At 38.3% G+C, this 24,810-nt stretch overlaps 1 protein-coding gene across 1 annotated transcript; it reads left to right on the top strand.

Annotated features, from left to right (window-relative positions):
• Positions 1–1,376: 1,376 nt before the first annotated feature.
• Positions 1,377–24,402, top strand: LOC146714543 (Fc receptor-like protein 5). Its single transcript, XM_085450939.1, has 14 exons — positions 1,377–1,584; positions 14,501–14,764; positions 14,886–15,164; positions 16,641–16,904; positions 17,027–17,305; positions 18,089–18,367; positions 18,477–18,758; positions 18,961–19,260; positions 19,480–19,737; positions 19,974–20,222; positions 20,370–20,489; positions 20,597–20,662; positions 20,822–20,872; positions 23,401–24,402. The coding sequence occupies exons 1-14, from the start codon at positions 1,509–1,511 to the stop codon at positions 23,481–23,483; spliced, it is 2,850 nt and encodes a 949-aa protein (XP_085307065.1). The 5' UTR covers positions 1,377–1,508; the 3' UTR covers positions 23,484–24,402.
• The last annotated feature ends 408 nt before the right edge of the window (positions 24,403–24,810 follow it).

The raw sequence follows: 24,810 nt of genomic DNA, 5'->3' as shown, positions 1-24,810 counted from the left end.
TTATGAAATTTGGGGGATCAAGGCCAAAGAAAGAAGCCGTTTCATTTCACTGTGTGTAGCCGGTCTGGCCTCACACTGTTGCTGCAAACTGTGTTGTGTCAACGAGGAGATGAGTCAGCTGTTGCTTTGCCTGCTGAGTTTATTCTCCAACACTGTTTAAATAAAAATCAATTCAGTTCAGCAACTTCATGTGATTGGGCTTCTACATGCACAGCTTTAAAAGAAACAGTGTCTTTGAATACAGCAACCAAGATTTGAACCATTTTAGCACTTTTACTGTGCTTAACCTCTGTAACAGGATCATTAGCATAATCTCATCTCTCCCCAGCAGGGCCTCCTTCAAAACTACAGGAAGTGACACGTGTGGGAAGGTCACAAAGAAAATTAAAGCTTTCAAATATAAATAAATAAATAACTAGATACATATGTATGACTTGGGTATGAAAAATAATGACAAAACCAAATAACAGAGGATGGATTCTCTGTGAAATATAAATAAATGTCTTCTGCACGTCTTACATGTGGATGCAGGTCATAGAAGCCGAACCAAAGAGCAGAAAATGGCCTCAGTTCATTACAGACACATTACCACAGTAATCTTTCTCATTACAAAGTTTTCCTCTCAGGAAGCACTCAGGCGGACGGAAAACAAATATTTTATGTCTAATGTATCACATTCTCCAGTCTTCAGTGTTTGGTTCATCCTTCAATGTTGTGTCTAAACAATGCCACAGTTTGATACCTCAGACAAAAAGGCTCTAAGTGGCTAAATACAATAATATAAGTAGAGCAAATCCATTTACCCAGAGTCACTGACTGAAAATCTTCAGATCTGTTTTGGTATAATTGATTGTTTTTATGCATTTTTAATGAATCATCTGCATATTTATTTAATTTCCCTCCTTTTTCATAACATCAGATAAACCCAGGGCCACACTGACAGCAGGAACAATAATCATACCAGTAGGGGGCAGTGTGACACTGACCTGCTCTGTGCAGAGCTCTGATGGATGGAAATATGAGTGGTTCAGACGAACCCAAACAACCTCTGAAGTTCAAATCAGAGATCAACAAAACAGAGATATCAGAGTATCTCAAGGAGGAATCTACAGCTGCAGAGGAACAAGAGGAAACCCAGTTTACTACACTGATAGAAGTGATGATGTCACCATTGAGATAACCTGTGAGTTCAGTCATTTAGTTTGAAATATACATTCACTCATGATTATCAAACATACAATGTGAAGTTTTCTGTGTTGATTTCATGTTTCTGTTTGTATCTCAACTGTTAATATGTGTAAACAGTTTTCAATAAAGTTGTTGTAAAACAACAACCCAACTGGCCTCAGATATTCAGAGGTGAGACGATGACTCTGACATGTGAGGTGCAGGAAGGAGGTGAAACCACTGAGTGGGAGTATGAATGGAGAGGACCCAGGACACCCACACAGTGGACACACAATAATGATGTGACATTCAGAGTGTCTGAGTCCAGCAGTGGAGACTACATGTGTAAGAGTCGACGCAGAGATGACTCATATTCTTCAACAGAGTGGAGTGAAGCCTTCACATTGTCAGCATCAAGTAAGTCATGTTTGTTGTGTGATCTCCATTTGACAAATGTCATAATGGTCAGCACAGGATGAATTCAATGGTCTACAAAGCATGTTACATTGTTAGTCAGACAAAGAGCTGCAGCTGATAGTAGCCTCATTGTAGACAGTTTGTCACCACTTTGTGTCATGAACTTTCAGCTGGTATAGAGACGCCAATGCTGACCTGCTGCTCCATCACCTGAGGACAATAATGATATAAACAGGATAAATAAATAATATATTCAAACAAATAACAATTGATCTACAATTTCTATAAAAAGAATAAAAGTAATTCTGAACTATCATCTGATCAAATAAATAAACACACACAGACATACCACCAAAAATAGTGGTACTGTTTCTATGATTAACAGTCTCATAACTCTGAGTCACTGCCACTCACCTTTAGCAGGAGGCTGATTGAGATTGATCCCTTTAAACTCCCAGGTCCTAAAGACGGACCAGCTTATTAATCAATCTTCAAGTACTTTTTAAATACAGCAAAGAAAATATAAAACTTTCACAGCTTTGATCAAAACGATTGTACAATTTGTATCTCTTCAAGATCACCAAGATTTGTTGATGTTCACCATTTACATCTAGTTATTTAAACGGTTTTGATTCAGTCACATGCAGCACACAGGACTGACAGCGCACAATCTGCTTTGAGGTAGCAGCCAAGAAAGATGTAGTTTGTGTCTATGAACAGTGAACATCCGTATGTACACGATTCAGTCATTGACTTTTGTTCTTTTTCTAAACTGAACTGCAGATAAACCAAAGGCCAAACTGAGAGCTGATAACACAGCTGTTCCAGTAGGGGGCAGTGTGACCCTGACCTGCTCTGTGAACCCATCATCATCATCTGGATGGAAATACTACTGGTACAGAGATAATACCACAGTGGATGTTGTCCCCACATCAAATGGACAAATCAATGTCTCACAGGAAGGACTCTACAGGTGCAGAGGAGGAAGAGGAAACCCAGTTTACTACACAGAGGACAGCCAAGAAATTCAGATTAACACAACTGGTGAGTTTGGATTCAGCAACAATATTGAATAGATTGATGATTGAGGATTACTATGAAGGTCAAACAGCATTATATCTCATGGTAACCTCTTTGGCATTGTAAAAATGTTCTTATTGGAAATGGTTGAATATGAGTAGTCATGTAAAATGTGGAGTCTAGAGAATCAGTGTCAGGAATGTGATCCAAGGAGGGGAGACTAGGTGGGATTATGAATGTGAAACAATCATTTTCAGCAAATCTCCAAATCAACATAAATTCACAATTAGTTCTGTAACAATTCTACAAGTAACACTGCAAGTAGTGCAGAACAGGAGTCACAACATGAAACCACAGAGCAGAGTCATGCTGACAGTTTCTGACAGGAAACAGAAAATCTCAATGTAAACATCAGTTTTTGTTTCTTTATATTAAGATTTGACTCTTTGACATATTTATATAGTAAAAGTTTGTAACGCAGATTTACTGAAGTCAACATTTAAGAGGAAATTTAAGAGACTTGTGTTTATGTGTTCATTGTGGGGAGTCAAGTCATTTAAACACAGCAGGAGTTGACTCAAAGTGGTTTCAAGTCAAGGAAAATCGATGAACTGGATTTATTATAAAATTATCTTATAAAATATCAAATATAATTAAACTTTATTATTTGTTGTCACTATCTTTGGCAGAATTTTCATCTCCTGTGTGGTTGATTGTTGGACTGGTTTGTGGAGTCTCTCTCATTATTATTCTCCTGCTCTTGTTGTATCTCTGCAGACAGTCCAAGTGTAAGAGCCTCTTCTTTTCATGCTGTATTAGAGAGTTTATTTACTGCATACACTTTAATTATTCACACATATACATGTATTCTGATCTCATGACACTAAATATCAGTGGAACAATTTATACATGACAAACATGTGTAATAACATTTGTCTCTTTCACAGGTTCCTGCTTCACCAGGTTGGTAAAATACTTTTTATTATTATTTTAAACAAACATCAGTTACTTTTGAGTTTATTGTGTTTATTTCCTGTTTCAGGTGGATCCAGTCTGAGAGTCACAGTCCGGGCTCCTCCACAAATCATGGAGTCAACCAGGATGAAACTCATGAACACAACTCTCTTCATCCTGGTCAGCACTTAAACCGATCTTTATTATTATTAATATTGACTTTTCATTCAGTCTCCATTAACAGGAACATTTCTTAGGTTCAGTTTGTGCTCAGCAGCTTTTCAAAGAATATTTATCAAAATCCAGCTGGACAAACAACCAAATAACCAACTGACTACATGCACAAAAGATCAGAAACAAACAGGATTTTACAACCTGATTGTATCTTTAACTCGACTGAAAGAATCCACAAATGTTATTGTTTCATATCAGAACAACACAAACAGTAACACCATGATGGGTTCATGCTCTGAAAATATCTGACAGTCCTGGATTTGACTTAAACACAACTAATAAAAATCTTTCTTTGACTGATGACATTAAAATGAAACTCTGACTCTGGTTTCTTTTCGTTTTCATGAAGGTGATGCTAACCTCTATGAATCCATCACACCAGTGGAAGACACTGGAACTGGTACAGTTCATATTTAGAAAAGCTCAGAGCAGCTAGAGATGCAAGAAGCTTCTGATTTAAGCAGACAAACTGCATTTGATGTGTTTACAAACATTTTTACATTTCAGGTACAGATGAACCGCGAGACGTCACATACTCTCTTATTACACTTCAAAACCTTAGAAAGAAGAGTGAGTACACAAAACACACAGTGTAGAAAAAAGCCTGGAAAGTTTTTACAATGTTTAAAATGTTTTCATTATTTTCATTAATCTGATCATCTTCACAGAGAAGCATCATAAACCAGAGCAGAGTGCTGTTTACTCTGAGGTGAAGACGGGAGCTGCAGGTACAGTCACAACAGTCTCATTCAGTGTTTGTACTTGAACGTGTCATCACATCATTATATTGCAGGTAATTATAGGTCAACATGGAGTTTAGTTATTCACTGACCAAGCTTAGCTACTACATACGACCACTACACATCAGCAGACTGAATCTTATACACATCGAGGGCCGTTCAGAGTTTAGTGTAAGTTTGTCTGCTTCATATACAGAATGATATTGTTATTGTACAGTATGGTATTGTCCATCTATATGTCCCCCAACTAAATAGTTTCTCTCATGTTTTTTACTCTGTAATGTTCTTGTCATCATATCTGTGCTGAACAAATGTGTCCTGAGCTCTGACGTCTCTTTTAGAGGACAGTCTGATGTATGCTGAGGTCAAACAGCCCAAAAAAGAAAAAGCCAAGAAAAACAAAGGTGAGCAAAGTCTGCCATCATCTCCACTGAATATTGTTCAACATGTTTATCTGCTCTTACAATGTAAATCTGTTTATTTTAATATTTATATTTATGTATTCACACTTTGTCAGCTATTTAAAATCTTCTCTTTTATCTTTGCATCAGTGGAGACATCCAGTTTCCTCCTGGTTAATGATATTATTGTTTTCAATGATCTTCTCTTCATTCACAGGAACATCAAGTCCTGTAGCTGATGCAGCAGTTTATTCTGAAGTCACATCAGGAAGCTCTCTCAGTAATTCTGCTGCCATGCAGGCTGATTCATTCTTCACATTATTAAATGTCTTCAGCTCATAATATCTTTACATGTTGGAAATCACTTTGTCTCTTTGTGCTTGTCTTACAGGTCAGTGAGGAGAGCTGTAGCAGCAAAGCCAAGAAGAAGCTTGTTATGAAGCCACTCTTGCTCCTCTGCTGCCCAAATATCAGACATGCTCAGCTTTATGGGCAGTTACAATATTACATCATAATATCATATAATTCAGTATAAACCAAATGGAGGTGTATTCATATTCAATATTCATGCTCTTTATCTTCGGTTACTTTTACAAAAAAAATTGTAATAAACCTTGACTGTATCTAACATGTTCCAACAGCAGTGAGAAATATGTGATGTTTAGTATCTGACAGCACAATTTACAGTCAGTGTTTGCAGTGTAAATACTGATATGGGCACCAACAAATACTTTAACTGTGTTTGTTTACATTATATAAATAAGAATTATATCATAGGCAGTGAATACATTTGAATGTATTTCATGTATATTTTTGTGTTTCTGATCATTTTTTGCATCTTTTAGTTAGAAGGTAGAAATAAAATCTTTTGACATTTGAACATTTTATGTTTATTTTTGATTTTTGTTTCCTGTATGAAATTATCCACAAACTAACCAGATCATCTCTCTATGTGCTGATAGTTAAATGAAAAGATAACTTGTACATGGGCTAAATCTCATATGACAGATTGCATGGAGACAGAACATCACAGAGAATTAAAGCTCTGCATCAATCACGGTCAGCACGACTCAGAGAAGTAGCAGTATTATAATTCATTAATATGACACAAACCTCAGAGCTAAAAATCCAGACAGGTTCAACCAAGAACAAGACAGAAACAAAACATCTGTCTGACCCTGCAGAGTCTGATTGTTTAGTCACAGTGAGGAGGAGGCACAGGTCAGTCAGGTGTAAACTTAACCAGCTGGGTTGAGCCTGGTTGGCATTTTTCTGCAAAATCAGCATGACGGTGATAAACAGTGCTGATCATATCCTCTAATACAGGGTGACCATAATTTGATTTCCAAAAAAGAGGACACTTGCGCCAGTCATGAAGAACCTTTATAATACTGTTTACATGAAGAAAACATATTTAAACAATAACATCTCTGTGCAGTTAATGAATGGTGAAATAAAAAATGTCATATAGTCTTTTACAAGTCAACAAGTGGTCACCTTACTCTAATAGCTCAGCTGTGCTGTAGATGGGTTTCCCTCTTCACTATCAATCATGTCTTTGTCCTATAAAGTGGGAGAGCAACTACAACTACACTGGTGACTTTTCATTTTGTCCTGTTACCATTTGTAACTAATTTGTTGACTTTATGTCATTTTAGTTTCTAATAAAATGTCATGCAGTCCTGTGTTCCCTGATTTAATTAAATCTGTGAATTAGGATGCAGAAGCAGAAAGTTTAGAGGTTTTATTGCAGGGTTAATAAATGGTGGTGTGAGAGAAATTCTGCACAGACTCTGAGTCTGAAAGACGAACAGTGTTTGGAGTCTGCTGTTACCATCACAGCTGTGTAGGTGGCAGTAATACAACTTTATGCTGGTTCTCAGCTACTAATGAAAAAGAAGTGAGCTTCTTACAGCTCTTCATAACTTACTGTTATTATTGTATTTTTATTTTATCTGATCAGCAATAATTCAGGTCGTTAAAGTGTTTGAAATGTTATTAGTGTTATTGCTCATTATTATTACTGTGATTAGTGTAACGGCTTTAGGACCCAGGGGATCAAACAGAGGGTATAAAAAAGGAAGTAGCAGCAGGTGCTCTTCTTCTTCTTCTCTCCTTTGTTCTGGTGTGAGGCTGTGGACTGTGGTGTTTTTGGGATGCTGCAAAGTTTTGGAGTGTGAACAGAGTGTGCTGAGGAGATCGTGTCACCATATAAGTGATCGTACTGCCCTTTAGCAGAGATTCAAGGTATAGACTGAATGTTTTTAATTTATCTTTCTTTAAGCCTTTAAATTAGATTAATTTAAATTAATCTTTAAATTACCAGTTAAAATATTATCCTACAGGATCGAGGCCTCAGTGCTCCGGTGTTTTTGATTATTATATTAGTGTATTTTTGTTTATTTGATCAGCAATAATTCAGTTTATTATGTGTTTGAAATAAATTGAATGACTGAATCACACTTAAAAGTGTTTTTTGTTCTTGTTGTTTTATGCATTTACTCTGAGTGTGTGATTATTGTGCTGCTGTTACAGTCTTTCTGTTTTACTTCTCAGCACTGCCATCATGTGTCTGAATACACAGCGCACAGTCAAACTCAACAACCTCAGTTAAAGATTTGCTAACATTTAAAGCTGTTGAGCACCAGTGCAGGTTATTTTTGACCTGTGTTTGTGTTTTTGAATAAATCTCTTGAAGTTTTTGCAAATTAAAAATGTTGTATATTTCTGATGGATGTAAAACTTTTAAAACACTGAAAGAAATTTTAAATAAATTCAGATCTGCAAAGAGATGCATTGATTATGTTTTATTCAAGAATCAATATCAAAACAGTATCACAAGATCAAACTGCAAAGAATAACGTCTTTACTCTTCTGAGCAGCTTACATGTGTGTGAAAGACTGTTGGTGGTCACCATCTTTTCTGCCACAGGCTTATTTTTATCCACTGACAGGCCTCATGGTTTCTGGTTGGGTCACCATGAACAGAGGAAATGCAGCCTGTGGTTTCAGCCTCAAGTCTTCAGTGTAGCTGATGTTTAGTTTTATGTTATCAGCTCACAGCAAAGAGTTAACAAGGAGCACAGACAAAGAGCACAGTATGAATTTCACTTTGACCTCTGTGTGCATGACACATGTTTACATGATGTGCCTGTACTGGAATAACAGTAATGATCATCAAATATTCAGTTATCTTTATAAAATAGTGCCTCTTCTTCATCATTTTTCATTAATCAATGTAATAAATCCGTAAATCAAACAATCATTTGCACCAAAGTTAATTTATTCAAAGCTAATAATTGAAAACAAAATGAAATTTCTTCATATTTTTGTTCATTTTTTGCACTTTAAGAAAAGTTTTTTCTTTAACGTGTGAATATTTCTGTAACTGTTGGTGACCTCATAGCTGCAGGCTTATCTGCACCATCTCTGCACTTAAACATTACAGTGACTTCATTATTTCCATCAGCCTGCAGAACTAAAATGAGGAAGAACAATTGAAGCTAAATATGAGCTGCCTTCCAGATCACATGCTTTAGCTCTGACAGCACAGACAGATGATGAGGAGACTGTGAGACGTTAAACAGGCAGAATACAGAGCTCAGAGTTTTACACGTTCTGGTTTGTTGTCTTTCACACTCCTTAAAACATGAGAAAATATTTACTGATCTTCATTTTACTATAAATAACACCTCGGTGTGTAAATTGCCTTGATTGCTAATTTACTGTTAATAGTTAATATTTATTATTATTATCTGAAAAAGAAAACCATAAGAATCTAAAATCTAAAACAAGATGCTAAAACAGGACCAACTTTCTCTAAATGTAATCACACAGAGCTCAGATGAGTAGAGAGTGAACAGGCAGGTGTGTGTTTCCACAGCAGGTGTGTGTTTGCACAACTGAAGGTTTGCAGGTTGAACACTGGAGAAGATCAGAGACAGAAGAAGACTGGATTAAGTGGATAAACTACAAGGGTGATTCTCTGCAGTCAGGCTAGTTTCCTCAGTGTGCTGTAACTCAGTGAGTGGATGAACAGTCGGTCCTTTTATGTGCAGCTATTTGAGGATGGAGAACAAATGTGCCAACCTGAGCTGACTGGAGCAGGTGAGGAAGATAACTAACACATCCCACTGACAAGGAAGAGCTGTGGAGCTGTGACAGACTGTGGCAACATCAATGAAAAAAGGCAGAAATCGAATAATTATTTTATTACAGTCCTGATATCAGACCTCTGTTTATTTGTTTATTAGAAGCTCAGATATTAATCCTCTAAAGCCTGAATCATAAATAAAATGAAAACTTTTTATAAGCTGGTGTGTTTTTTTGAACCTTCTGAGAAATAAATATTTTTCACATGAGGTGGAAAAAATCTTTTTTAGCTGCATCTGGCATTTTTGTACAATTTGTTTCTCAGTTTATCTTCAAATAGAAACATAAAGTTTCTTTTTAACACATTAAACTTTGAGTTTCCTTTCAAAATGTTCAAAAATCTTTTAGAAAACTGGTAAAAATGTCTTTGAGGAATCGTTGAAGGCTCGTTGACTGATGTCAGCCATGTTGGATGTCTCAGCTGAGGGCTCTGCATGAGTTGCTGATCCCCGCTGGTTAATCTGTGCACTGCATGTGTGTCTGTAGACATCAGGTTCTTTAACGTGAGCAGAAAAAGCCAAGCAACAAACTTTGTTAAAGAGGATGAAAAGAAACTTGATGAATGTTGGTTGGATATTCTTCTGTCAGAGGAGACAAAGATAAATTTGTTCACATTCAGTCAGACAGATCAGTGAGTCTGTAGTTGTGATACTGAAGGGTGGAGGCAGGACACGACAACAAAGACAAAACTATGACCTGCAAAGTGTGTCAGTAACTAAGCAACAGAGCACCTTTGTATATCACAGAGAAAGGTAGGAACACTAAACAGGAAAGAAACTTAAATGTTTGCAGTGGACAGGAAATGTGAACACGTCACACAACTGCTGTGGTCAAAGCTACAGGTCTTGTTTGAGGTTGGTGTAAAAGGAAGGAAGCACAGAGAGGTGATAGAAGGAGGAGCTGAATATAAACTCTGGTCTTATCTACATGAAGTGCAGCTTCTCTTTATCAAGGCAAAGTCGAAACCTTTGAGATTAGATGCAGATCAGCGTGCAGGGCTGGACGTGAGGATGGGGCACTCTTTGCTCTGTTTGCTGGGGTTATTCTGTGAGTACAATACACACCTTTACTGTTTGAATGGCAGTGATGAAGGAAAATGTTTCTCACTGGTGACAATTACAGTGTATCACTGCTTTAACCTGTTTACCTGACAGCTTCAACACAGCAGACTAGATGTTTCCAGCTGGTTTCACAGCTAATAGAAACACATATATTTGGTGATGAGTAATAACTGTGCCATGTGAAGATTTAAAAAAAAAACCTCAGTTTATATATTTATTGTGATTTTGTCAGTTGTATAATGTCTGATGATGTTTCATTCATTATTTTAGTGCTCAGTACAGTCAGACATGGAAACACTGAAGGTGAGAAACTGTTTTCTTCTTCTTGTGTTGCTCTAAATGACGTCCTCTGTGTTATATTTTGTATCATGAACCAAACATTTCATTGATTTATTGGTTAAAATGTTAATATAACCATGTTAAGTGTGTGAGCACTCAAGCACACACCCACGATACAAACTGTACATTTACTGAAGAGCTGTGGCTTCATACATGTAGATTTTCTTCTCATGTTTATCTGATCTGAAAACATCAACAGTGTGTGTAGTGCAGATTATCTCACTGAGTTTTGCTGTTCTTCACATCACACTGACCTGTGATGTGAAGAACTCTGCTGACTTTGAATATGACTGGTTCAGAGAACCCAGTTTTTACTCTAACCAGAAGTTCGAAGTAGCTGGTGAATCAAAGGGAGAACTTGTGACCTCTAAAGGCGGCATCTACGCCTGCAGAGGACGTATAAAAGGGACAAATTTACTCACAGTAGAAAGTGATCCAGTCATCATTCAGGAAACTGGTGAGTTTAAAATGTCATAAGAAATAAAACAACATGGATTCCCCAAAGTTTGGAGATCAGAGGGGGATAATATTATGACAAAAACTTATGTTACAAAGTGTTTTACGGCCCCAACCTGCCAAGTTATTTCTGAATATATAAAGTGTTATAAAGTTAAAAAATAATAAACAATAATGGGGTTATAATATTTGATAATACTGTTTTTATTTTTAATGATAATATGTTAATCAGTCAGAAATTAAATGTGTGGCTCAGTCGTTCATAAACGTGTTTTGTGATTTGGCCCCTGATGCTCCAGTTGTCACGGTTCAGCATTTTGAGTCTCGTGTGTTTTGGTATTTTATAATATGTTTTATGTTCTGAGTCCTTTGCTGTTTTGATTATTGCAGTTATTATTATTATTACCCCAGGATCAGTTATGGCTGTTACGGTTTTAGTTCTTAGGTTTTGTTTTATGTGTTCATGTTGTGTTTACTCTGTGCATTTCTGTCCCACGTTTCAGATCTCTATGTTCTGTTCCTGTTTTATTTTGAAGGTCTGCGTCTCATGTCAGTGTTTCTAGTTTTGTTTCCCTTGTCTCGTCCCCCTAATAGACCCTGTGCACGAGAAAATGATAACTTCCTGGTTTGAGACAGGATCTGGGGTTGTACATTTCTTGTAGCTTTACTTTGTGGTCAATCGCTACTGCGAAGATATACTCCAAAATCATGTCCAAAACACAAAAACTGAAAGATCGCGTTAAGTTACAAAGAGCAGAAGGTGGGAACACTCACCACTGTGTGTCATAAAAAAATCTAATGATCAATTTTGACGTTTAAAGAGTTTAGATCAATCAGTTGTTTACATCACTCAACTAGAGATGGACCGATCCGATATTACGTATCGGTATCGGTCCGATACTGACCTAAATTACTGGATCGGATATCGGAGAAAAATAAAAAATGTAATCCGATCCATTAAATATCACGAAAGCACCTCACAAAACTTGCAACACGCCGTAACTCACCTCAGGTTAGCACGGAGCAATATGCATCACGTGATAGAGCGGCTGTGGCATGCGGGACCTGTCGGTGGTCTGGATAGCATTTGGAGCTTCGCTAGCAACCTGGCATTTCATCTCCGACAAAGTTATCCCGAGAGAAGTAAAGCAAGTGTGTAAGTCCATCTCTGAATGTTTGTAAAGCATTCCTGCGTTAAGCTTAACGAGCGACTGCCTCTCGCTCTCCGGCTGCTACTTCAATCGTGAAACTGCTTAAATGATCAGCTGATCGGCTTTTCTGTAGCGAGTCTCTCTTGTTTGTTTTTGGCCCACTTTGCACCAGAAAGAGGAAACCAGCGGCTGAACAACAGCAGCACGTTTAAGCTTGATAAGCTGTTGTTAGAATTTATTTAATCTTACTTTCTACTCGAGGATCTTTTTCTACGTAGCTGACGCTGGTAACTGTGCAGGGGCGGATCTAGCAAAGTTTAGCCAGGGGGGCCGATAGGGCATTAACAGGGAAAAGGGGGCACAAAGACATACTTTTCTTTCTTATTCTCATTTAAAATGTCTAGCTTTTAATAAATAATTATCTGACACCCAAAGTTTTAATTTGATGTAAACCGAATAGAAGTCAATTACTGTATATAGTGACTATTAAGTCTAATATATATACCCTAGTAAGCTATAGTACTTTTTCCTTTGGGAAGGTACCATCTGTGCAGTCTGCAATTTTGTTGAAGAAAGATGTTGAATCTATTTAATATTTCTTGAAAAATAATTGATTTCTGTGCATTTTTTTTCACACTGCATCAAATTAAGGTTGATTACGTCGATTAAGCATCATGAGGTGGAGCGTGAGGGGTGGTTCCCTATTTTTTATTTATTTATTTTTGTTGTTGCTGGGAGTTGGAACCCTATTAGTTAGGTTGCTTAATATTTACGCTAAGTACTCTTTAAAATACCAGAATAGGGAGAATGGTGTAGGTCTAAGTTTATTAGATTGATCAGTATTGCTGAACTATGAAATATTTTTTTTGTATACAGGTATAACAGAATAGCTTTAGTGTAGTTGTTGTTTTAAACTTGAGTATGAACTTGCAGACTTGCAAAATGCAGCAAGATATTTTAAAAAAACAGTTTTGTTGATTAAAAAACACTATATCGGATTCATATCGGTATCGGCAGATATCCAAATTTATGATATCGGTATCGGTATCGGACATAAAAAAGTGGTATCGTGCCATCTCTACACTCAACACAAGCAGAACTGCATCACTGCAGCAGAAGACACATCGTCCACATTCAGAAGCACATCTCTGTATAGTGACTGGTCTTATAATTTAAACAGGCAAATGTTCAGCATTCAAACTACAGGTGAAGAATAGTCAAACCAGATGTTTCCCTGTTATGTCGATATCAGCTAGTCAAGCACACACCTACCCAGCATGTTAACAAACCGTGAAAAAAGCCACACAAAAAATGAATGATTGCTGGTAAGGGTTTCTATACATTAGTATTTATGAAGGGTATGTTGTGACTTACCTTCAAAATTACAGTGGTCCTTCGCTATGACGCGGTTCACCTTTCAACTCGCTGTTTAGCAGATTTGTTAGTGCAAATTTGCACGGTTTTTTTTTTTACATCACATTGTGTCCTGCGTCCTGATCGCTGCAGACGATCTCCTCCGTGCCGTCTCTCCTGCACAGTACACAATCGCTGCATCGATGGCTAGCAGTGTGACTCTGAAGTGCAGTCACACTGCTTTTTCCCCAACAAACACAACAATGTCGACGAAACGTTTACCACCATCAAAAAAATAAAATTGGCTACTTGATTTCACCTATCGCTGGTTATTTTTAGAACATAACACCCGCGATAAACGAGGGACCGCTGTTTACAAATACTGAGAAATATAGAATTTAAATCCTTTCTCTGTTCTGCTCTGAGGCGCGGGGGAAAAAATATCGACAGGTCTATGAACAGCATCTACATACATATTCCGTAAATGCCCAAGACATCTCGAGAAATGTAAATCTCACCTCGATTCATCAATTTGGTTGACTTGTTTTGGAAAAAGCGGCAGTAAACAAGGAGCGAATATAACACCGGAAACGAAGCGCCCTACAGGAGTTTCCCCACCGGAAGTAGCATATGCTAATGTGCACATAGTCTATTACTCCCAGCTGTGCTCTCCTTCTGTGTCTCATTCCCTTCATTATACTGCAGCTCTGTTACCATGTTGAGACAGAAATCAGAGAAAATTTGAAATGTCTTAAACTGCAAGGAAAGAAAAAACAATATAAAGAAAATATTTGTGTAGATTTTGTTTTGTTGGAATTTGAGTCACTTGAAGAAATCTTTTAAAATTTAGGATATTTTACATTTACATTGTATCAGGTGTATATTTTCTTACCTGCTTTTTCATAACAGCATATAGACCCAGGGCCATATCCATTTACCCAGAGTCACTAACTGAAAATCTTCAGATCTGTTTTAGGTATGATTGATTGTTTTTATGCAATTTTAATGAATCATCTGCATATTTATATAATTTTCCTCCTTTTTCATAACATCAGATAAACCCAGGGCCACACTGACAGCAGGAACAACAATCATACCAGTAGGGGGCAGTGTGACACTGACCTGCTCTGTGCAGAGCTCTGATGGATGGAAATATGAGTGGTTCAGACGAACCCAAACAACCTCTGAAGGTAAAATCAGAGGTCAACAAAACAGAGATATCAGAGTATCTCAAGGAGGAATCTACAGCTGCAGAGGAACAAGAGGAAACCCAGTTTACTACACTGATAGAAGTGATGATGTCACCATTGAGATAACCTGTGAGTTCAGTCATTTAGTTTGAAATATACATTCATTATGATTATCAAACATACAATGTTGAGTTTTCTGTGTTGATTTCATGTTTCTGTTTGTATCTCAACTGTTAATATGTGTGAACAGTTTCCAATAAAGTTGTTGTAAAACAACAACCCAACTGGCCTCAGATATTCAGAGGTGAGACGATCACTCTGACATGTGAGGTGCAGGAAGGAGGTGAAACCCCTGAGTGGGAGTATGGATGGAGAGGACCCAGGACACCCACACAGTGGACACACAATAATGATGTGACATTCAGAGTTTCTGAGTCCAGCAGTGGAGACTACATGTGTAAGAGTCGACGCAGAGATGACTCATATTCTTCAACAGAGTGGAGTGAAGCCTTCACATTGTCAGCATCAAGTAAGTCATGTTTGTTGTGTGATCTCCATTTGACAAATGTCATAATGGTCAGCACAGGATGAATTCAATGGTCTACAAAGCATGTTACATTGTTAGTCAGACAAAGAGCTGCAGCTGATAGTAGCCTCATTGTAGACAGTTTGTCACCACTTTGTGTCATGAACTTTCAGCTGGTATAGAGACGCCAATGCTGACCTGCTGCTCCATCACCTGAGGACAATACTGACAGAAATAAACAGAGATAATAATAATAATAATAATAATAATAATAATAATAATAATAATAATAATAATAATAATAATAATAGTAGTAGTAGTAGTAGTAGTAGTTTACAACAAATAACAATAAATCTACAGTTTGTATTTTTTTTAAGTCATTCTGGCCTGTCCTCTCATAAAACACTGCCATTTGTTAAAATAAAACACACACATGACTGTGTTTAATACAAAAAGCAATGATGACCAATTAGATTTAGAGCTCAATTGAAAACATTTATGGTTGGAGCCACACCAGCTTCACTCCAAAAAAGACACCAGAGCAAAGCAGCAGATGGAGGAGAATCGAGGGAGGGAAGTTAAAAATATAACATAAACATAAAAATATTGCTACTGTTACTATGACTACCATAATCTCCACCACTAGTCACCTCCAGCAGGAGGATACTGAGATTGAGCCCTTTAAAGTCACTCACAGAACCTGAAGATGGTCCAGTTCAGTGTGTGTGTGTGAATGTAGAATCACATAAGTGATGGATATGTTTGATTTACTGATATTATTAATGATGTGATTTTTGATATTTGATGTTAGTTACTGTCTCTGACTGTATCAATGAAGACCTCCCTGCTTTATCACTGTAACCAGTAGCATTTATTCATAATGTGTGTTCAAATATTCAGAAATAGTATAAAATACAGAGTATCTTTAATTAATTTTGTTATGGAAACTTTTTTCATGCTGTGAAATTTGAAACTTTAACCAGGACTGCTGTATTTTACCTGTTACTTTGCTCACAAATGCTGTAATCGATCATTACTACATGTATGTGTTTTAATGTATAATAACAGCAACAGCAGATAAAAATATAGTTTTAAAAAGGAAAAGAAACATTTAAACCTTCACAAAAGGTGACTTCTTTCTATTATACAGTATAAAACAAACACCAAACATTTCCCTCTTAACACATCATTGTGTTTCCTTCAGCAGTGAACTCCATTAGTTTACATTCAGTGTAACTTCTTCAGGCCAGAAAATGGACAAATAGTTTTACTATCCTTACTTTGTGATGTAAGAGTTACTGCAGCTCTGGCATCATGTTGACATAGACACAATTCAGCAACAGAAAATCAAACTGTCTTAAAGTGCAGAGAAAAAAGTTTGTTCTTTCATCTGGGCAGTTTTTAAAGTTTAAATGTATTTTCTTGTATTTTTAGTCAAGAGGATGAAAAATGTACATGTTTCCTTTTTCATAACAGCAGATATACCCAGGGCCACACTGACAGCAGGAACAACAATCATACCAGTAGGGGGCAGTGTGACACTGACCTGCTCTGTGCAGAGCTCTGATGGATGGAAATATGAGTGGTTCAGACGAACCCAAAGAACCTCTGAAGGTCAAATCAGAGATCAACAAAACAGAGATATCAGAGTATCTCAAGGAGGAATCTACCGCTGCATAGGAACAAGAGGAAACCCAGGTTACTACACTGATATAAGTGATGATGTCACCATTGACATAACCTGTGAGTTCAGTCATTTAGTTTGAAATATACATTCACTCATGATTATCAAACATACAATGTAAAGTTTTCTGTGTTGATTTCATGTTTCTGTTTGTATCTCAACTGTTAATATGTGTAAACAGTTTCCAATAAAGTTGTTGTAAAACAACAACCCAACTGGCCTCAGATATTCAGAGGTGAGATGATCACTCTGACATGTGAGGTGCAGGAAGGAGGTGAAACCACTGAGTGGTGGTATGAATGGAGAGGACCCAGGACACCCACACAGTGGACACACAATAATGATGTGACATTCAGTGTTTCTGAGTCCAGCAGTGGAGACTACATGTGTAAGAGTCGACGCAGAGATGACTCATATTCTTCAACAGAGTGGAGTGAAGCCTTCACATTGTCAGCATCAAGTAAGTCATGTTTGTTGTGTGATCTCCATTTGACAAATGTCATCATGGTCAGCACAGGATGAATTCAATGGTCTACAAAGCATGTTACATTGTTAGTCAGACAAAGAGCTGCAGCTGATAGTAGCCTCATTGTAGACAGTTTGTCACCACTTTGTGTCATGAACCTTCAGCTGGTATAGAGACGCCAATGCTGACCTGCTGCTCCATCACCTGAGGACAATAATGATATAAACAGGATAAATAAATAATATATTCAAACAAATAACAATTGATCTACAATTTCTATAAAAAGAATAAAAGTAATTCTGAACTATCATCTGATCAAATAAATAAACACACACAGACATACCACCAAAAATAGTGGTACTGTTTCTATGATTAACAGTCTCATAACTCTGAGTCACTGCCACTCACCTTTAGCAGGAGGCTGATTGAGATTGATCCCTTTAAACTCCCAGGTCCTAAAGACGGACCAGCTTATTAATCAATCTTCAAGTACTTTTTAAATACAGCAAAGAAAATATAAAACTTTCACAGCTTTGATCAAAACGATTGTACAATTTGTATCTCTTCAAGATCACCAAGATTTGTTGATGTTCACCATTTACATCTAGTTATTTAAACGGTTTTGATTCAGTCACATGCAGCACACAGGACTGACAGCGCACAATCTGCTTTGAGGTAGCAGCCAAGAAAGATGTAGTTTGTGTCTATGAACAGTGAACATCCGTATGTACACGATTCAGTCATTGACTTTTGTTCTTTTTCTAAACTGAACTGCAGATAAACCAAAGGCCAAACTGAGAGCTGATAACACAGCTGTTCCAGTAGGGGGCAGTGTGACCCTGACCTGCTCTGTGAACCCATCATCATCATCTGGATGGAAATACTACTGGTACAGAGATGAGAAATCCTCTGAAGCCCTGACCACACAAGATGCAGTTTTCCACTCAAATGGACAAATCAGTGTCTCACAGGAAGGACTCTACAGGTGCAGAGGAGGAAGAGGAAACCCAGTTTACTACACAGAGGACAGCCAGTCAGTCAGGATTGGGAAAACTGGTCAGTTTAACATGAAGTCAGATAAATTCCTGATTAAGGAGGAAGATGAAGAACAAAAGGCATTAACATTTTTGACATTCATGTGTTTTTATTGTACTTTCTTGAACAGTAACAGCCTCAAACAGGCCTGTTGTGACTCTGTATCCAAACTGGTCTGAGATATACAGAGGAGAGACGATCACTGTCAGATGTGAGATCCATGGAGGAGACACTGAGTGGGATTATGAGTGGGAAACAAACAGCATGATAAAAGCTCCAAATCAAAATGAATACAGGATTAGATCTGCTTCATCATCCAACAGTGGAAACTATCGCTGTAAGGGCAGAATGAAAAGTTCACAGCATGAAACAACAGAGTGGAGTGATTCAGTCACACTGACAGTTTCTGACAGTAAGTAGAGTCATAGTTCATTTAACCTGGAAATAGAAACAGTTTTTAAAAATGTGTTTTTATTAGTACATGTTGAGATATTTGACATGTTTAGATAGTCTCACTCTTAAAGTTCATCATAAATATTTGTGAGTCAACATTTTAGTGACATTGAATTCAGAGTTAAGAGACGAAAGATTGAGAGAAAATCTTTGTTGAACAGATGAACCCCGTCCTGTCCTCACTGTGTCTCCATCATGGCTGAGTCCTGGAGCCTCAGTAACTCTGAACTGTGAGGTTGAACATCCGTCTGCAGGATGGAGCTTCTACTGGTATAAAGCTGTTCCTGATCTATCAGAGAAATCCTCCAGTTATGAGCTGCTACCTGATGGCAGTGGGACTGCACAGGACTCCTACATCATTCATGGACAGACACACACAGCAGGATATGTGTGCAGAGCTGGAAGAGGAGACCCAGAGTATCACACTGATCACAGTCAACCAAAGTTTGTCTGGTCTGCAGGTCAGTTTGATTCTGTTTATCTTTTTTCAAGTAATGCAACAGCAAAAAAATGTAAATTGTTGGGGTTTTTTTTGGGGGGGGTAGCATTGAAGGTGAAAATTATACGAACATTGCTTTTAGCACTGACCTTAAAACATTAAAGCAAACGTATATTTTCACAGTGATATTTTGAATGCTAACATCTGTGAGCTTTGTGTCTTCACTGCATGTCGTTTCCAGATGTTCATTCAGCAGCGTCTCTCACAGTGAGTCCTGACAGAGTGCAACACTTCACCTCTGACTCTGTCTCACTGACCTGTGAGGGAAACTTCACTGAGTGGAGAGTGAGGAAGTTCTCTGAGGACGGCCGACTCTCTGACTGTAGGAGAATGACTGGATCCACATGTGACATCAACACATCAAAATCAGATACTGCAGTGTACTGGTGTGAGTCTGGATCAGGAGAGTTCAGCAGTGCAGTCAACATCACTGTACAGAGTATGTTATTATACATTTACTACTTGGATTTTAATGAGTTAGACATCAAATGTGTATTTCTCCCATTATTTTTTTTGTGGCATACAGTATTTGTACCGTAGTCTTTAAGTGTACAAGATCAGATCTTCATGATGAAAAGCATTTGTACAATCTGTTCTTATTATTGTTTGTCAGCTTTTTCTAAAAGTGTGCACCAGCTGATGTGACTGAAACAATTGTGTGTGATTGTGTCACAGATGATGGTAATGGTCCTATCCTGGTGAGTCCTGTTCATCCTGTGACTGAGGGAGCTTCTGTTAGTCTGAGCTGCAGTTTAAGAACACAAAAAATACTTTCCAATGTGTTTTTCTATCACAATGACAAACTTATTGAAAATGATCCCCGAGGGGAGCTGAAGATCTCTGCAGTGTCAAAGTCTGATGAAGGTTTCTACAAGTGTCAGTACTCAGGAAGAGAGTCAGCACAGAGCTGGATGTCAGTTAAAGGTGAGCAGGATCAAAACATCTGATGGATTTTTATAAATGAATTTTGTTTTAAGGCTTGAAGTCAACTCGCTTTATTTTCTGAGAAGTTTCCTAAAATGATTTTATGAATTATAAAGTATAATTAAACTTTATTGTTTGTTGTCACAGTAACTGTGTCAGGAGCTGACAGCTCTTCATCTCCTGTGTGGTTGATTGTTCGACTGGTTTGTGGAGTCTCTCTCATTATTATTCTCCTGCTCTTGTTGTATCGCTGCACAACAACCAACAGTGAGACCTTTTCCTTTACTTAACACAAACTCTTTATCCTTCAAAGACACAAATCCATCACGAGGTTCATTTAAAAGCAAAAGTCTTATTTTACATTTTTAATAAAGGTGCTGTTAATGAGCAGACGTTTAATCAACACCATCAGCAGCAAGTGTACTCCTCTCTTCTTGCTGGTTAGTTTTTCATCCAGTTATAATATTTTGCTGCTGTTTGCAACAAGACTGTACTTATTAAATCTGCTGCAGCTTTTAATATAAATGTTATTTTCAATAATATTTGTTTTTTAAAATAGCATCACAGACATGAGGTGACTGATTTTCTCTGACCTGCAGGTGATCGTTGTGGCTATGAGATAATCAGAAGGTCTGAAAACTCTGAAAATGGTAAAGTATAAACTTTCATTAATATTGAGCTTGTGGACGCTGAATGATTATATAATAACTGTGTTTAACATTGAAGTCCATGCGTCCAACTATTTTCTTACACTTGGGACCAGGTCGTGGGGGCAGCATCCTAAACAGAGAGGCCACATCCTCCAGCTTGTCTGGGGGAACACCAAGGCTTCCCACACCAGCCGAGAGATATAATCTCTTCAGCATTTCCTTGTTTTGCCCCAGGGTCTCCTCACAGTGGGACATGCCTGAAAAACATCACACATGAGGCATCCTTGTCAGATGCCTGAACCACCTCAAATGTGGTTCTACTCTGAGCCCCTCCCACACCGCCAAACACCTAACGCTATCTCTAAAGGCGATGCAAGCCAAACTTTGAAGTAAGCTGATTTCCACTGCTTATATCCACGATCTCGTTCTTTGGGGTCACTAACCCAGAGCTTGTGACCATAAGTGAGGGTAGAGATGTAAACTGAGAGCTTCACTTTTACGGTCAGTTCTCTCTTCATCTTGACGTACCGGTACAGTGGATGTAGCACCAATCTACTCCCCTCTCCTCCTGCGAGTGGTGGGCCTATAGGAGGGTGGACCCATGTCCTTTTTTTGGGCTATGCCCAAAAAATGCCCATGGACCAATGCCTGGCCACCAGGTGCTTGCTCTTAGGCACCCTCCCCAGACCTTGCTTCATGGGACCCCATTAACCCTTTCAAGGGCAGAGTGAACTGTTCCTTTCATTCAGGTTTTTTTTTTATTATTGTTTGTCTGGTCCTGGGTGAGGGACCGGATAAAATTTGCCATGGGAGACCCTACCAGGAGGCACCTCCCCCCCTCCTCCAACAACAACACAGCCCCTGGGATCCATGGGACACACAAACCCCTCCAACATAATAATTTAGAGATTCACGGAAGGGAACATTAACATCAGTAAGATTATTATTTCATTGCTGCCAATGTCGCATCTGTGATTCAGCTCAAAGTCATTAACAAGACAAGTGAGTGCACAAAATGTGAGATTTGAAATGCAAAATGTACATTGGTAATTAGGGATGGGTATTGATAAGATTTTCACGATTCCGATTCCATTTTCGATTCTGTTTAACGATTCGATTCTTTATCGATTCTCTTATTGATTCTTTTTTTAAAAAAAGGAGAACACTAAGGTCGATTAGCTTAGAACTTTGTTTTATATCTTCTCTTTGAACAAGATAGAAATTTAGGAGTAGCATGGCCTTACAAACCCAACAGTGAGATCTTAAGAGATCCAGTCTATGGCTCTTCAATGGGGTGTCACAGGGTCCCCGGGGAAAAAAAATGTAAAATAATAAAATAAACATTCTTCTGTAGCAATTACACAAGAATATCCAGTAATGTCCCTTCCTACAATTAAATACAGTCACTTACCGAAAATCGGGGACATCTGCTGTGGTAAATGGGTGCAAGCCATCCATCCATCCATTCGCTTCCGCTTATCCTTTTCAGGGTCGCGGGGGGCGCTGGAGCCTATCCCAGCTGTCATAGGGCAAGAGGCGGGGTACACCCGGGACAGGTCGCAGGGCCAACACACAGGGACAGACAACCATTCACACTCACATTCACACCTAGTGGCAATTTGGATTATCCAATTAACCTATCCCCACAAACCGCCTGTCTTTGGACGGTGGGAGGAAGCCGGAGTACCCGGAGGGAACCCACGCAAACACGGGGAGAACATGCAAACTCCACACAGAAAGACCCCGGCCTGATGTTGGAATTGAACTCAGGACCTTCATGCTGTGCAGCAACAGTGCTAGCCACTATGCTACCTCTCTCTTACCACAAACTTAGTCACTGCTCGGTGACATTCGTCTATCCTGGCCTGAAAGGAGACGCTACCGGTAGACTGCAGCGAGAACTGCAAGCATCTGAGCCAGCCAGACTCTGTCTGTCTCTCTCATCATGGTCACCTAAATGAACAGTAATAGCAGGTTTTGTAATAAGGCAGATCGCGCTAACATAATATGCACTGTTAGTTGATTATTTACCTGCCGTGTTAACGGGAGAGGACGTGCAAACGTTACCGCTGCTGCTGGGTTGAGATTCACGAGTCCGTAGCGGAATTAAAATCACGACTAAGGTCATCGCATGTTTTGTGAGCAAATGCTTTTGCATATTCGTAGTGTTTCCTCCCTTAAATGAAATATCTACTTTGCAAGTATTGCAAGTTGCCCTGTTGTCATCCGTTCTCATAAAGTATAATCAAACTTTTGAGCGTTTAAGCCGCTTAGGCGCCGTTTCCTGCCAGGTAAATGACGCTCCGCAACGTGGTGACGCCATTCGGGGCGACTGGAATCGATAAGGGAATCGTTTGCAAAAATGGCAAACGATTCCAAGGAATTGAAACAGTGGGAACCGGTTCTCAACAAGAACCGGTTTTCGATACCCATCCCTATTGGTAATTATTCTCACTGATAATAAATGCATTTAAGCAGAGAACAGAAGGTGTTTGTTTTGAAATGCTTTCATTTGATCACCTCAACAGGGCAACGTGGTGACGCAGAGGAGAGCTCTGACTACAATAATGTCAATCTGTCAGGGTGCTGGGTCGTTGACCAAAGATTCTGAGGTTATTTTGCTTTTGTGAGTCTCTCTGTGAAAGTGTGAAGATGGTTTAAGTTTATACAGTTTAAGCAGGAGTTTAGTTCTTTCTATGTTTCTGAGTTTTCTTGATTTCCAGTTTATGGTTTGTTGTCTGTGAGGTTCCACTTGTGTGTTTGTCTCATCCCTGTGTCGCTTATGAGAGTCTGTCGTGTCATCCATGTCTCTGCTCACTCGCCCTCCGTGTGTCTTAGTTGTGTCAGTGTGTTTTGTCTTCTCCTTGTGTTTTGTCTTTTGTCTCTCTGTTTGTTTATCCACGTTTCTGCATCAAGCTCGTGCGTTCGTGTACTTCCTGTTTTAGTTTGAAAGCATTTCATCCCGTGTTCAGTGTGTTTGGTTTGGCTTCCCTGTCTCGTTATATTCAGTTCATCAGAGCTGTTTTCCAATGTGTTTCCACTTCACTGATCATCTCTCAATCCTTCCAAGGTGTTTCAAGGTATTCCCAGTGTTCCACATTTTCTGTTAGTTTAAGTTTTAGCTTTCCCAGCTTAGTTTTTTTTTTCTTTCTTTATTTTTGGTTAACCTGATTTGGTTCATGTTTGTTGGCCATGAAAAACGTTTCTTTGTTAAAATTTTGATTTTGTCTCTCGTTGTCTGCATTTGGATCCTTACAAAGAGCCACAGAGTCTGCAGCCACAGATTGTGACAAAATCCAAATTCAGCCACAGCTCTAAAGTCTTAACAGCAGCTCTTTAGCTGTTTTTTCTCTTTAAAGTCTCTTAAATACTTGAAGTCACTTTGAGTGAAAAGGAGAAGGTTTTGAATTCAAAGCAATGATCCTGATGCCTGAGTTTATATTTCCTTCAGAAAGAATCGTTTAGTGTGTTTCACTTGTTTCTCTCCCCTTAGATAATAATTTTTATTTACTTTAATGTACTGTAGATCTTTTTTTATCTTTTTAATTGTTTATTTTATTTGTAATATATTATAAATGTCTTTCTGTGAAGCACTTTGCAACTTTGTTAATAAAAGTGTGATATAAATAAAGTGTGTTGTTGTTGTGTGTCAGACTGAGAGTACATGTTACAGCTGTTCAGTGTTGTGCATGAATCCACTGAAAGAGAGCTTTTATTTAAAAGCACTCATTGTCATTTAAAACAGCTTCAAACCCTCCAAAATGAAATAAAGCTATCAACATGATGGGAAGTAACAACTGCTCTGATGATGCTCAGCAGCCTTTTTACTGTGTAGCAGTTTTTCCAGTTTTCTCGAGGTGGTCCAGCCTGTACTTTCATGTAATACCGATTTATATTGACAGTGTCAATCACATGTTCAGCAAGACCATGATAACTCT

The sequence above is a fragment of the Copadichromis virginalis genome, linkage group LG3 (genome assembly GCF_057382275.1).
Source record: "Copadichromis virginalis isolate Kocher_CV1m ecotype Utaka linkage group LG3, C_Virginalis_male_GT1.1, whole genome shotgun sequence".
In the NCBI taxonomy this organism is placed as follows: domain Eukaryota; kingdom Metazoa; phylum Chordata; class Actinopteri; order Cichliformes; family Cichlidae; genus Copadichromis; species Copadichromis virginalis.
This window is presented reverse-complemented; position numbering and strand designations above follow the sequence as displayed.